Source organism: Oncorhynchus gorbuscha, linkage group LG11 (genome assembly GCF_021184085.1).
Source record: "Oncorhynchus gorbuscha isolate QuinsamMale2020 ecotype Even-year linkage group LG11, OgorEven_v1.0, whole genome shotgun sequence".
Classification (NCBI taxonomy): Eukaryota; Metazoa; Chordata; class Actinopteri; order Salmoniformes; family Salmonidae; genus Oncorhynchus; species Oncorhynchus gorbuscha.
Genome location: NC_060183.1, coordinates 41566004 through 41580930, shown reverse-complemented (window position 1 = coordinate 41580930; position 14927 = coordinate 41566004). Strand labels below are relative to the sequence as shown.

At 44.3% G+C, this 14927-nt stretch overlaps 1 protein-coding gene across 2 annotated transcripts in view; it reads left to right on the top strand.

Annotated features, from left to right (window-relative positions):
- LOC124048652 (membrane-associated phosphatidylinositol transfer protein 2-like) overlaps positions 1-14927 on the top strand; it is an 81536-nt gene that overhangs the window by 11100 nt on the left and 55509 nt on the right. For both annotated transcript variants that reach the window (XM_046369641.1, XM_046369640.1), the window contains exon 2: positions 13314-13504. In XM_046369641.1, the coding sequence (XP_046225597.1) occupies positions 13427-13504 (78 nt within the window). In that variant the 5' untranslated portion in view covers positions 13314-13426. The remainder of the gene's footprint in view (positions 1-13313; positions 13505-14927) is intronic.

Here is a 14927-nt window from a genome sequence, read left to right as displayed (position 1 = left end):
TCGTACACTCTTATACCGGATACCCAGTTGAAGCGTCCGTCCGTTAGTTAAAAGTTAGTCCAGGGTGTCATCTTCCCCTGTCCTCTCCCTTTGTGTGTGCGACGATGTGTAGGCCAATGTGTGGTGGTATCTGTAGCAGTGTGTGTGTGTGTGTGTGTGTGTGTGTGTGTGTGTGTGTGTGTGTGTGTGTGTGTGTGTGTGTGTGTGTGTGTGTGTGTGTGTGTGTGTGTGTGTGTGTGACCGTGCACGGGGCTACACTCTCTCCCTGTCTGTCGTTATTAATGGTCACTTTAATAGGATACGGGCCGTTGGTCTTAGTAGAAGCTTCATCAGCCACACACACACACACACACATCCACACACACACACACACATCCACACATACGCTACGGCCAGGCCAGGTTGTATATTACCCAGGCTCAGACCATTGGACCCTGGCCAGACAGTAATGCTAATAGTGCGTGTGCGCGTGCGTGCGTTGATCCCACTCTCTGTGGTTGATTCATCTCTCTCTGCCTTCATTTCGCTCTCTTTTTCTATCGCTCTCCATTTCTTTTTCTCACATATACACACAAACTCTCTCCTCCCTCTCTCTCTCTCAACTTGGTTAACAGAGAACCAGTATGGCGTCTAGGACGGTGTGAGGGGGATGCTAGCATGAATACGCCACATACCTTTTCTCCACTTTCTACCATACAAACACAACAGTAATTTACCTCCGATGTTTCTAGTGTTTTGTGCTCATTAAAGTTCCTTAAATGGCCGCTGTTTAAAAACTGTCAGAAACACGCAGCAGTTCTGAAATTCAGACAAAAGGTCTCTGAATGCCCTTATATGGTAGACAGGAGAAACTGTCTAACGTCAGGACTGTAAGCCATGTACTAGTTCTCTTCGGTGGCTTGACACAACACCTAGTCTAACTCCGTTAAAAGGTTGAATGTTTAAAAGTCTGTCTGATGGTTGCTACGTACAGACAGACTAAGTCATTTGGTCCAGAGTTTGATTGCATCATTTTCTTGTCTTCATTTTGGAATTATAGATATATATACAACATTTACATTTACATTTAAGTCATTTAGCAGACGCTCTTATCCAGAGCGACTTACACCCAGACAGAGGTCTTGTGACAGTCTCTTCACACCCCCACACTCTGGGCTTTAGGCTGGGTTACTGTATAGCACTTGGTGACATCAGCTGATGTAAAAAGGGCTTTATAAATACATTTGATTGATTGATTGACTCTCTCCCACCAGCTCCAAATATTTGCACTTAGTTTCCATAAACGATTTCAGAAGCAAAGGCGTGACGAGCCAGAGGGGAGTTCAGTAGAGAGAAGGGTGTTGATGAAATCACCAATCTTTGTTGATGAAAGCATATTTCCCAGTAAAGGTGATAGATCAGACTAGAGTGACAGCCTGGCAGGAGATGAGAAACTCCATGATCATAGCTGATATGTTTGACTGGCCATCAATGTGCCTACTGACACAGTCTGTTCTAATACAACTTTGTGTGTGTGTTTCTGTGTGTGTGGGTGTGTTTGCACAATACCTACCACTTCCCACATAGCCACCAAGAAATAGAAGCTTTTCCAATCCCGCTCCAGCAGCGGAGGTGATATGAAAAACTGCATCAGGATGGGAAATCGAATGCCTTGGTTTTCACTGGCTTCTCTCTCTCTCTCCACCAGAGACCCAAATGGAGCGTTTTTAATAGCTCTGAGCAGTAGCAGGCAGGGAGGGAGAGAGGGGTGAAGGGAGGCAAATGGATGGTTGGCTGAACAGTGAGCGTCTGACGATTATCTCAGCTCCCCTCCTTCCAGAGAGAGAGAGAGAGTGATTTATTGCCTCATTCAAATAAACAGTGGAGAGGAAGGGAGAGGGAGAGAGATCAGACGCATCAGAGCATGTCGCGTCACAACTGAACCCCCTCCTCCTGAGCTAAAAATAGACTGCCTTCACTCATCATCTATTCCCACCCCTCCTCACACATACAGTTACACACACACACACACACACACACACACACACACACACACACACACACACACACACACACACACACACACACACACACACACACACACACACACACACACACCGCACGCCAGGGGCACGTTCCTTCTCATTCACCTCCCTGTGTCTCCCCACCCCACCCCCTCTGATATAGTGACGTTGGGCTTGTATGACGATGACATCAGAGGTATGTGGGTCCAGGCTCATTACTCAGGCCAGGCTGAGAGGAAAAGGTAGAATTCCTAGAGGAGAGAGGACTGTTGCGGAATTGTATGCCGAATTGGGATCCATTTCCTGGCTGTCTGTGCGTGAGAAGGAAATGGTAAATTTAAGGTGTTCTATTTTATTCTAGTTGGACTGTTTTTATTTGGACTCCTCTCTCTACTAAATAGAGAAGGAAGGAAGCCCTTTATACTACACTACGTCTTTAGCCTCAACCTGGGTGTTGCAAAACTGAGAAAGAGGAAGGTGTCTTTTAGCATCTGGGCAGAGCTGATACCAGGTTTTGTCAAAAGAGATTGAGGTCATGTAGATGTGACGTGTGTCAGAACTACTCTTTGTGCCTTTAGGTTTCTGTGTTTTGTAACTAACTGTGTACAAGAGAACCGCCACCCACTGTCTACTAGTTCACTTGTCAACTGTCTCCTTCCTGGTATGTTTTCAACGGTGGCAGCTGACTACGGTGCCTAAGCAAGTAGATTACACTGTAGTTATCGGTATGTGTCTGTCTACTATCTGTTTAATCAAACATAATGGATATGTCATTATCCACAGATTCCTTTTATTGAGAACCTTTAAACCTTTTGCCTTGTCAACAAGCGGATGGTGGTGACATTGCATTGGGAGAGTAGTGCAAGTGCAGAGTGATTCATAGGTATGTCACAAGGTGACAGAGACGGGCCTAGAACATCACAGCCTTTGTGATCTGGACCTGAGCTCTGGATATTACAGTAGACTGTCCAAGCTGGCTGGCTGATTGGGTTAACCAGACATTGCCGGGTGGCTGGATAGACTGTGGTTGTGTGTGCTGGGTGGAGACCTGTCAGCAAGGGGAGAGAGACTGTGAGAGAGAGAAACTGTGAGAGACTGTGACTAAGGTTGGCTGCTGCTATGAATGAGAAATCACTTCTCCGATCTCTAATGTCCTCTTTCCTTTCTAGCCAGGTTGCCAGATCTGGTTGTGATTTAGCCCACTCATCTGTCAGGCCCTCCTTGACATGTCAGGCAAGTAACAGAGGGACACATTCAAACGTGATTGATTGACACGTGTGAATTCTAGCATTTTATTTTATTGATTTATTTCACCTTTATTTAACCAGGTAGGCAAGTTGAGAACAAGTTCTCATCCAATTGTTTAGTAGCTACTATCTTGTCTCATCGCTACAACTCCCGTACTGGCTCGGGAGAGACGGAGGTTGAAAGTCATGCGTCCTCTGATACACAACCCAACCAAGCCGCACTGCTTCTTAACACAGTGTGCATCCAACCCGGAAGCCAGCCGCACCAATGTGTCGGAGGAAACACCATGCACCTGGCAACCTTGGTTAGCGCGCACTGCGCCCGGCCCACCACAGGAGTCGCTGGTGCGCGATGAGACAAGGATATCCCTACCGGCCAACCCCTCCCTAACCCGGACGACGTTAGGCCAATTGTGTGTCGCCCCACAAGACCTCCCGGTCGCGGCCGGTTACGACAGAGCCTGGGCGCGAACCTAGCAGGGTCTTGTAGATGACCTGGAGCCAGTGGGTTTGTCGACGAGTATGAAGCGAGGGCCAGCCAAGGAGAGCTTACAGGTCGCAGTGGTGGGTAGTATATGGGGCTTTGGTGACAAAACAGATGGCACTGTGATAGACTGCATCCAATTTATTGAGTAGGGTATTGGAGGCTATATTGTAAATGACATCGCCGAAGTCGAGGATCGGTAGGATGGTCAGTTTTACAAGGGTATGTTTGGCAGCATGAGTGAAGGATGCTTTGATGCGAAATAGGAAGCCAATTCTAGATTAAACTTTGGATTGGAGATGTTTTATGTGAGTCTGGAAGGAGAGTTTACAGTCTAACCAGACACCTAGGTATTTGTAGTTGTCCACATATTCTAAGTCAGAACCGTCCAGAGTAGTGATGTTGGACGGGCTAGCAGGTGCAGGCAGCGATCAGTTGAAGAGCATGCATTTAGTTTGACTTGTATTTAAGAGCAATTGGAGGCCACGGAAGGAGAGTTGTATGGCATTGAAGCTCGTCTGGAGGGTTGTGAACACAGTGTCCAAAGAAGGGCCAGAAGTATACAGAATGGTGTCGTCTGTGTAGAGGTAGATCAGAGACTCACCAGCAGCAAGAGCGACATCATTGATGTATACAGAGAAAATAGTCAGTCCAAGAATTGAACCCTGTGGCACCCCCATAGACTGCCAGAGCCCCGGACAACAGGCCCTCCGATTTGACGCACTGAACTCTATCAGTGAAGTATTTGGTGAACCAGGCGAGGCAATCATTTGAGAAACCAAGGCTATTGAGTCTACCAACGAGGATGTGGTGATTGACTGAGTCAAAAGCCTTGACCAGGTCAATGAATACAGCTGCACAGAATTGTTTATTATCGATGGCGGTTAAGATATCGTTTAGGACCTTGAGCGTGGCTGAGGTGCACCCATGACCAGCTCTGAAACCAGATTGCATAGCGGAGAAGGTATGGTGGGATTCGAAATGGTCGGTAATCTATTTGTTGACTTTGCTTTCAAAGACCTTAGAAAGGCAGGGTAGGATAGATATAGGTCTGTAGCAGTTTGGGTCAAGAGTGTCCCCCCCCTTTGAAGAGGGGGATGACCGCAGCTGCTTTCCAATCTTTGGGAATCTCAGACGACACGAAATGGAGGTTGAACAGGCTGGTAATAGTAATAGCTCTGGAATAATTTATGTTTTCTCCGGGATCAACGTAAGCCAATAGTCACACAGATAGCAGCTAGCTAGCTGCTTTACAGTTGAAGTCGGAAGTTTACATACACTTAGGTTTGAGTCATTAAAACTCGTTTTTCAACCACTCCACAAATTTCTTGTTAACAAACTATAGTTTTGGCAAGTCGGTTAGGACATCTACTTTGTGCATGACACAAGTAAGTTTTCCAACAATTGTTTACACACAGATGATTTCACTTATAATTAACTGTATCACAATTCCAGTGGGTCAGAAGTTTACATACACTAAGTTGACTGTGCCTTTAAACAGCTTGGAAAGTCACTTGGAAAATTCCAGAAAATGATGTCATGGCTTTAGAAGTTTCTGATAAGCTAATTGAAATCATTTGAGTCAATTGGAGGTGTACCTGTGGATGTATTTCAAGGCCTACCTTCAAACTTAGTGCCTCTTTGCTTGACATCATGGGAAAATCAAAAGAAATCGACCAAGACCATTGTAGACCACCAAGTCTGGTTCATCCTTGGGAGCAATTTCAAAACCCCTGATGGTACCACATTCATCTGTACAAACAATCGAATGCAAGTATAAACCCCATAGGACCACGCAGCCGTCATACCGCTCAGGAAAGAGACGCATTCTGTCTCTGGTGCGAAAAGTGCAAATCAATCTGAAAATAACAGCAAAGGACCTTTATGAAGATGCTAGAGGACACAGGTACACAAGTATCTATATCCACAGTAAAATTCGTCCTATATCGACATAAGCTGAAAGGCCGCTCAGCAAAGAAGAAGCCACAGCTCCAAAACCGCCATTAAAAAAGCCAGACTGTAACCTCACATGGGGACAGAGATTGTACTTTTTGGAGGAATGTCCTCTGGTCTGATGAAACAAAAATAGAACTGTTTGGCCATAATGACCAACATTATGTTAGGAGGAAAAAGGGGGAGGCTTGCAAGCCGAAGAGCACCAACTCAACCGTGAAGCACGGGGGTGGCAGCATCATGTTGTGGGAGTGCTTTGCTGGAGGCACTTCACAAAATAGATGGCAACATCAAGAAGGAAAATTGTGTGGATATTTTGACGCAACATCTCAAGACATCAGTCAGGAAGTTAAAAGCTTGGTCGCAAATGGGGCTTCCAAATGGACAATGACCCCAAGCATACTTCCAAAGTTGTGGCAAAATGGCTTAAGGACAACAAAGTCTGGGTATTGGAGTGGCCATCACAAAGCCCTGACCTCAATCTTATAGATGATTTGTGCTAATGTATATGTAAACTTCCAACTTCAACTGTATAATAATCTATATGCATTTGAAAGCATTATAATAAACAATTATAATAAACATTTTTTTTTTTTGATTGAACCTTTATTTAACTTGGCAAGTCAGTTAAGAACAAATTCTTATTTTCAATGACGGCCTATGAGCATTTACATACAATATTTGGAGTGAGATCACTGGGGGGGTGATTGATGGGTAAGGTGAAAAGTAATGCATGGTTCAGAGATTTGGTAGTCAAAGTGAGAGACATGTGGTGATTCAAGGCAGAGGCTCATTCAAATGATGCAATACAACACCAGGCTAGGGAGGCCGAATATTCCAGGAACATGGTTTATGACACCCGGCATGTGTGAAGTCATTTTCCTCTGGGTCCACTGATCAAAGGGGTACTTTCTACTTAGGCTACAGTATGTTTGCATGCCTTTACCGTATTCAAAACGGACCTCGGTTTTTGAGATGCTGGACAGTGTACCTCTGTTTATGAGGAATCCAAACTCTGTGTGTGAGTGTGGCACATTCTCCAGGAAAGGACTTGAATCTGTTTAGATCAGCTAACAACACCAATTCCTAGTCCTATGAATACCATTACCAAGTCACAAGAGATCGCAGGAGATGTATGGAGAGCAGGCGAGAGGTAGACATTCACAAGGGAAGAGAGGACGAATGAGGAAGAGCAATGATGAGAGCGAGAGAGAGGGATGGGAGAGACAGGAAGAAGTGTAAGTGTGTGCGAGAGTTTGAGGAATGAAGGAGTGCAATCGCACTGAATAACCAGTGGGCCATCCCTGACTCGATGCATCATAACAACACTGACCAATCACATCACAGCCTCATGCATCTCCATGGTAACTGGGCTTCCTAGCTCCAGAGGAGGTGGAGACGGGGAGGAAATAAAAAAAAATAAAGTGTGGAAGGGGAAAAGAGGAAGAGGGAGAGCGAATCGATGTCTTATGGGTTTTTTCCCCCTCTGATGACTGGTTTCACACCAAGCGCTCCTGTCCTGCTGCGTTAGCCACATCACAGCTGACGAGACCACAGACCAACACAACAACAGTAGAGACAATAACAATAACAACAACGTAGGAGAACCAGACTAAGGCAAGTCGGGGGTGGTGATACTGTAGGGACGTCAGGCTGCTTGGCTGATGGGGATGAGTGCGGGAGATGAGATGGCCCTTCAGTCACTGTTGATTGGATCTGCTGGTTATGACAAGCTGTCGAGCTGCCTTCCTGCTTCTGAAAGGTAAAACGCATTGCTCTGAGACTGCTCTTCTGTTATCAGTTTGACCTGTTTTTGGTTTGGTCCGTGTCAATGTCTGTGTGTGTTCTTCTATGTCAGATGCAGACTGAGGAAGGGACTGGAGGAGAGGATGCCACTATAGACTGTGGATACATGCAGCCCTGGAGTATGACTGTTTTTAGGGGGAAACAAGTGGAGTGTGTGGCGTACTAGTCGTAGTGCGTTGCCATACACCATCTTATCACATTCATTCTTCAGGCTAGAACCTTGACTTGTGAGGCTGTAGGTGGAGGCTGGACGTCCGCTTTAGGTTAGCTACTGTATGTTTTAGCCGAGCCTGATTGTGTTGCGCCTGAATGTGTGTGCTGCCGGAGTTGTGTTGTTGTTGGTGATCCTGCCACTGAAGCCTGTATTGATCACATGCTGTTAAACATTGATAAAAGTCTGGCATGTCTGTCTGTCTGGCTGGCTTCAGGGGCAGCAGTGATGCGTTTCAGTGGAATGGAGGCTTGTGATGTGGTGGGAGCCATCACTGATCAGTACTGTACTGTATACTCTCCTGTTTTTTAAATTATTATTAGGGGTTCACACAAGTTTACATTTGTTTGGCTTGTTGCAGGCTGTTATCCATGCTTGATCAGAAATTATGTGTTATACACAAAGTTAGGCTGGATTCCTTTAAAAAATATATATATATATTAGGCAATTTGCAATGGGTTTTCAATGGGCATAATGGAATCAGTAATAGATTTTTTTTGTAAAATTTCCTGAAATTCTCATCAAAACCTTAGTGGAATATCAAACATAGACACTTACACTAATGTTTGGAGGAATTCATAGTTAAGTTTGATAAAGTTATAATGCTATGCAGAAATACAGAATGGATAAAAATGTGTTTTCTGCTATAGTTGTTGTCGATAGCACCACCAAGTACTAGTCTATTAATACATAGAACCCCTGAGAAAACCCCACTGAACCAGAACTTTATTTAGTAAAAATCTGACTTTCTGGGCCAGAGATATCAAAAGTGTAATGTCATTTTTAAGAGGTAAAATATACTAGCAGCCAAAAAGGACAGTCACAGATTTGAACCAAATGTCCTGAACATATCAATATAAACTGACTAATGAATCATGCACACGTACTTGGAGTATAGAATAAACTTTACTTTTGTCATAAATATTATGCTTTAAGACTTAAAGTTTAAGTCATGCATATACACAGAAAAAAACATGTTTGCTAATGCCCATGTTTGATAAATACCTTTCTCAGACAGTCAAACTTGGACATTAGCGACCAAATATCTTTCTTAGACAGTGTAGATCCCCTCTATTCAGAAAGACACATCTGAACAATACGCACTTTACCTTGTGAGGATCTGACATTCTGCGGCAGAGATATTGCAGTCAAAGATGACATTTTTTGTGTAATAGATTAGATTTTGTCCATATTCACAGAATAGAAAGATTAAAGATTAATTCATGTATTGTGCATTTGGAAAGTTTTCAGACTCCTTGACTTTTTCCACATTTTGTTACGTTACAGCCTTATTCTAAAATTGATTAAATAGATTTTCCCCAAGGCCTCCCAAATGGCGCAGTGGTCGAAGGCACTGCAGTGCTAGCTGTGCCACTAGAGATTCTGGGTTCGATTCCAGGCTCTGTCGCAGCCGGCCGCGACCGGGAGACCCGCGGTGCACAATTGGCCCAGTGTCGCTGGGTTAGGGGAGGGTTTGGCCGGCAGGTATGTTCTTGTCCCATCGCGCACTAGCGACTCCTGTGGTTGGCCAGGGACGGTGCACGCTGACACGGTCGCCAGGTGTACAGTGTTTCCTCCGACACATTGGTGCTAAACTCAGTTTTTCACAATTCCTGACATTTAATCCAAGTACAAATTCCCTGTTTTAGGTCAGTTAGGATCACCACTTTATTTTAAGAATGTGAAATGTCAGAATAACAGTAGAGAATAATTTATTTCAGCTTTTATTACTTTCATCACATTCCCAGTGGGTCAGAAGTTTACATACACTCAATTAGTATTTGGTAGCATTGCCTTTGTTTAACTTGGGTCAAATGTTTCGGGTAGCCTTCCACAAGCTTCCCACAATAAGTTGGGCTAATTTTGGCCCATTCCTCCTGACAGAGCGGGTGTAACTGAGTCAGGTCTGTAGGCCTCCTTGCTCGCACACACTTTTTCAATTCTAACCACAAATTTTCTATGGGATTGAGGTCAGGGCTTTGTGATGGCCACTCCAATACCTTGACTTTGTTGTCCTTAAGCCATTTTGACACAACTTTGGTTTGCTTGGGGTCATTGTCCATTTGGAAGACCCATTTGCGACCAAGCTTTAACTTGACTGATGTCTTGAGATGTTGATTCAATATATCCACATAAGTTCCATCCTCATGATGCCATCTATTTTGTGAAGTGCACCTTGCTCCTCCTGTAGCAATGCACCCCCACAACATGATGCTTCCATCCCAGTGCTTCACGGTTGGGATTGTGTTCTTCGGCTTGCAAGCTTCCCCCTTTTTCCTCCCAACATAACGATGGTCATTATGGCCAAACAGTTATATTTTTGTTTCGTCAGACCAGAGGACATTTCTCCAAAAAGTACAATCTTTGTCCCCATGTGCAGTTTCAAACCCGTATTCTGGTCTTTTTTGTCGGTTTTAGAGCAATGGCTTCTTCCTTGCTGAGCGGCCTTACAGGTTATGTTGATATAGGACTCGTTTTACTGTGGATATAGATACCCGTTTCCTCCAGCATCTTCACAAGGTCCTTTGCTGTTGTTCTGGGATTGATTTGCACTTTTCGCACCAAGTACGTTCATCTCTAGGAGACAGAACGCGTCTCCTTCCTGAACGGTATGACGGCTGCGTGGATCCATGGTGTTTATACTTACGTGCTAATATTCGTACAGATGAAGTGGTGCCTTCATGGACGTGGAAATTGCTCCCAAGGATGAACCAGACTTGTGGAGGTCTACAATTTTGGGGGGCTGATTTCTTTAGATTTTGCCATGATGTCAAGCAAAGAAGAACTGAGTTTGAAGGTGTGCCTTGAAATACATCCACAGGTACACCACCAATTGACTCAAATGATGTCAATTAGCCTATCAGAAGCTTCTAAAGCCATGACATAATTTTCTGGAATTTTCCAAGCTGTTTAAAGGCACAGTCAACTTAGTGTATGTAAACTTCTGACCCACTGGAATTGTGATACAGTGAATTATAAGTGAAATAATCTCTCTGTCAACAGTTGTTGGAAAAATAACTAAAGTAGATGTCCTAACCGACTTGCCAAAACTATAGTTTGTTAACAAGATATTTGTGGAGTGGTTGAAAAACTTGTGGAGTTTGGAATGACTTCAACCTAAGTGTATGTAAACTTTCGACTTCAACTGTATATAAATATATATATATATATATATATATAGTTCATTATGGTAGTATGATTCTGCGACCGACAGTACTGCCATCCTAGCAAGGTTCCACAGGACAGAATAATAGACCCATGGCCTTGTGAAATGGTGTTTTGACCTCACAAGAGTCATTCTAATATATTATATTAGACCCATTGACTGAGTAAAATATGTATGAGATGTCCAGTACATTGAGCTGATATGGCTTGCCCCAGTGTGAAAACCAGACTCCCAGTGAGTCCCCTAGAATAAGGTTTTGGTTTTCAGACTGGGCAGCACTGCAACAATCTCAGCTGGACCCAGCAGTGGACATCCCCCAAAGTAATCACCATTCTGGAGCTCAGCCACCTCAGTCCCCATAGGGAGAGGATATGACAGACGGACACTGAGGAGAAAAGCATTAGGCTACCTCACCAGCTGACAGTAAAATCCCTCCTGCATTGGTTGGCATGAAGGATGGAATGGAATTGGCCCGGAACAGACCCCAAACAATACACACACACACACACACACACACACACACACACACACACACACACACACACACACACACACACACACACACACACACACACACACACACACACACACACACACACACACAGAGAGACATGCACATCGGCACACGCAGGGACACACGAATGCACAAACACACACACACAAACACACACTGGCTGTGGTATAAGATGTATTGGAAGTGGCCTGCTCACTGCCAAGGCAGACCCTAGCAGTTTTAATGTGTTTGTGTCCAGCCTAAGTGCTCTAGCATATTACTGAAGACTGAATACGATACATCACAGCTTGGCTTGTCCTGTCTCTGGTCCAGCAATACAATACCTATAGTGCAAATATACAATACATTCAGTATTTTCAGTGCTCTCATATAGAGGAAATAGTGAAACTTCAAAGAGACACTTGGTTATAATATGACTAATACTCTTCTGCTGTGGTCAGATTTCGTGTGTGTGTGTGTGTGTGTGTGTGTGTGTGTGTGTGTGTGTGTGTGTGTGTGTGTGTGTGTGTGTGTGTGTGTGTGTGTGTGTGTGTGTGTGTGTGTGTGTGTGTGTGTGTGTGTGTGTGTGTGTGCTAGCTACATGTTTTTATCAAATTAAACCTCCGTTACAACAGCAGCTCACATTAATGTAGTTAACTATAATGGAAATCATTTTAAGCCAATGACGTTAGTGCAGAATGGCTTCAAGCCAATGACATGTAGCAATTTTGGGGAGGGGGAATCCTGTTAAGCCAATGACGTAAATTGTTGCGTTATTTGGGCAGCAATAACTTTAAGCCATTGACATACTGTATCACATTGTTCGTGTCCAGTATGCTCTAACCCAATGTTAATCCAAGACCACCTGTTTCTCTCTCTCTCTGCCTCTCTGCCTCTGCGTCCCCTCTGGCTTGCCTCTCTCTCTGCCTCTCTCTCTCTGCCTCTCTGCCTCTGCGTCCCCTCTGGCTTGCCTCTCTCGCTCTCTCTCTCTCTCGCTCTCTCTCTGCCTCTCTCTCTCTGCCTCTCTGCCTCTGCGTCCCCTCTGGCTTCCCTGTGACACTCCACTAGCCTCTGTCTCTATCAATCTATTAATCTGTTGGGCTGGAGTGATTATGCCCCCCTCCCTCTCTCTCTCTCCCTCCCTCCCACACATGCTCTACCCCTCAAGCAGCCTTCCAACCCCTCTCTCCCATCTCTACTTTCCTCACTCAACCCCCCCCTCTCTTTCTCTCTCTACCCTTTTCCCCTCTCTCCCTCCCTCCATTCTCTCTCTCCTCTGCTATTAGACAGAGTTGTGTAACAAAGTGCGGTGCTGTGTGTTTAATCTGCCTTACATTAAGCCACCTCAGTCATGTGACTCCCTTAACTCGTTCCTGTCTGTCTGTGTGTGTTGCCATGCTGCCTTGTCTCTTGGGAGGCTTGGGCAGACCTCTACTGAAGGAAACGTTGTTTATATTTTGTTTTGTCATTACTTGGACACTGATTGGATGCTGATGCCTGGGCCTTGCCGATTGTGGAATTGCATTGTTAGCAGACTGCTGTTACTGCACCTCTACAGTGAATAGGGACATTGACTTTCAGGAATAACTTTTGGCATTTAGTATGGACGTTACTGGGAAGTGGCTAGAACATTGGATATAATTTGGACTTGTAAAAAATATCAATATTTGATTAGTAGGTAAATGTTTTGATATATCTGATTCAGGGCTGAATGGTGACTGAGGACATATACACACACAAGATGTGGAGAGGAAGTGTTGTCTTGATTGGATTAAGGATTTATATGTGATTATGCTATTCAGTGTCAAGTATTCTCTTCTTACCCTTGCATGTGTGTGTCATCACACAGACATCTGAGACTACTGATAGTTCTCACCACATAGACTTGACCAAATCAAATACTACAAGGTTTCCTCTCACCCAGTGTAACTCTTTTCCCTCCTCCTACAGGTCTGAACCATGATGCTTTCCATCGTGGCTGTTTGATGCTGATGCTGCTGCTGCTTGGGTAGAGACGACTCTCTGCCCCCCCCCCCCCCAGCCCCCTGTTACCACCAGCCACCATGTTGATCAAGGAGTACCGGATCCCCATGCCCATGAGCGTGGAGGAGTACCGCATCGCCCAGCTCTACATGATCCAGGTGGGTGGTTACTGGCTAGCATAGAAAATACAGCACACAGAATACATATACAATTGAAGGCGGAAGTTTACATACACCTTAGCCAAATACATTTAAACTTAATATTTTGCAATTCCTGACATGAAATCCTACTAAAAATTAGGATTGTTAGGATCACCACTTTATTTTAAGAATGAAATGTCAGAATAATAGTAGAGAGAATGATTTATTTCAGCTTTAATTTCTTTTATCACATTCCCAGTGGGTCAGAAGTTTACATACACTCAATTCATATTTGGTAGCATTGCCTTGAAATTGTTTAACTGTTTCGGGTAGCCTTCCACAAGCTTCCCACAATAAGTTGGGTGAATTTTGGCCCATTCCTCCTGACAGAGCTGGTGTAACTGAGTCAGATTTGTAGGCCTCCTTGCTCGCACACACTTTTTCAGTTCTGCCCACAAACTTTCTATGGGATTGAGGTCGGGGTGTTGTGATGGCCACTCCAATACCTTGACGTTGTTGTCCTTAAGCCATTTTGCCACAACTTTGGAAATATGTTTAGGGTCATTGTTCATTTGGAAGACCCATTTGCGACCAAGCTTTAACTTCCTGACTGATGCTTCAATATATCCACATAAGTTTACTACCTCATGTGACCATCTATTTTGTGAAGTGCACCAGTCCCTCCTGCAGCAAAGCACCTCCACAACATGAGGTTGCCACCCCCATGCTTCCCTTTTTTTCATGAGGTCTTGGCTGATTTCATTTGATTTTCCCATGATGTCAAGCAAAGAGGCACTGAGTTTGAAGGTAGGCCTTGAAATACATCCACAAGTACACCTCCAATTGACTCAAATTATGTCAATTAGCCTATCAGAAGCAGTCAACTTAGTGTATGTAAACGTCTGACCCAGTGGAATTGTGATACAGTGAATTATAAGTGAAATAATCTGTCTGTAAACAAATGTTGGAAAGATTACTTGTGTCATGCACAAAGTAGATGTCCAATCCGACTTTATCAAAAAATGTGTGGAGTGGTTGAAAAACGAGTTTTAATGACTCCAACCTAAGCATAGTATTACATGTCTAACATGCATCAATCAGGATACAATACCTAGCATAGCATGGCTAACATACTGCATGCAGAATACAACATGTTCACGAAGCATTTACGGAATATACCATCATCCTAAAACAGTGGTCTAGGTCAGAGAGTCATCAGATTGTTGCTGTGACCCAGAAGCCCTACTGACCCTAGATCAGGTGTTAGGTGGTGATGTGAGCTGTGTGTGTTCTTGCTTGTGCATGTGTGTGTGTGTGTGTGTTTGTGTGTGTAACATGGTGTCTGGTTGTGTTCATGGTTCAGGTCACCAATTTAATGGGCGCTTTCTAAGGCCAGCTGGCTCTCCATATGCTTGTCTCCAATGTTTTGCACACAGTCTCT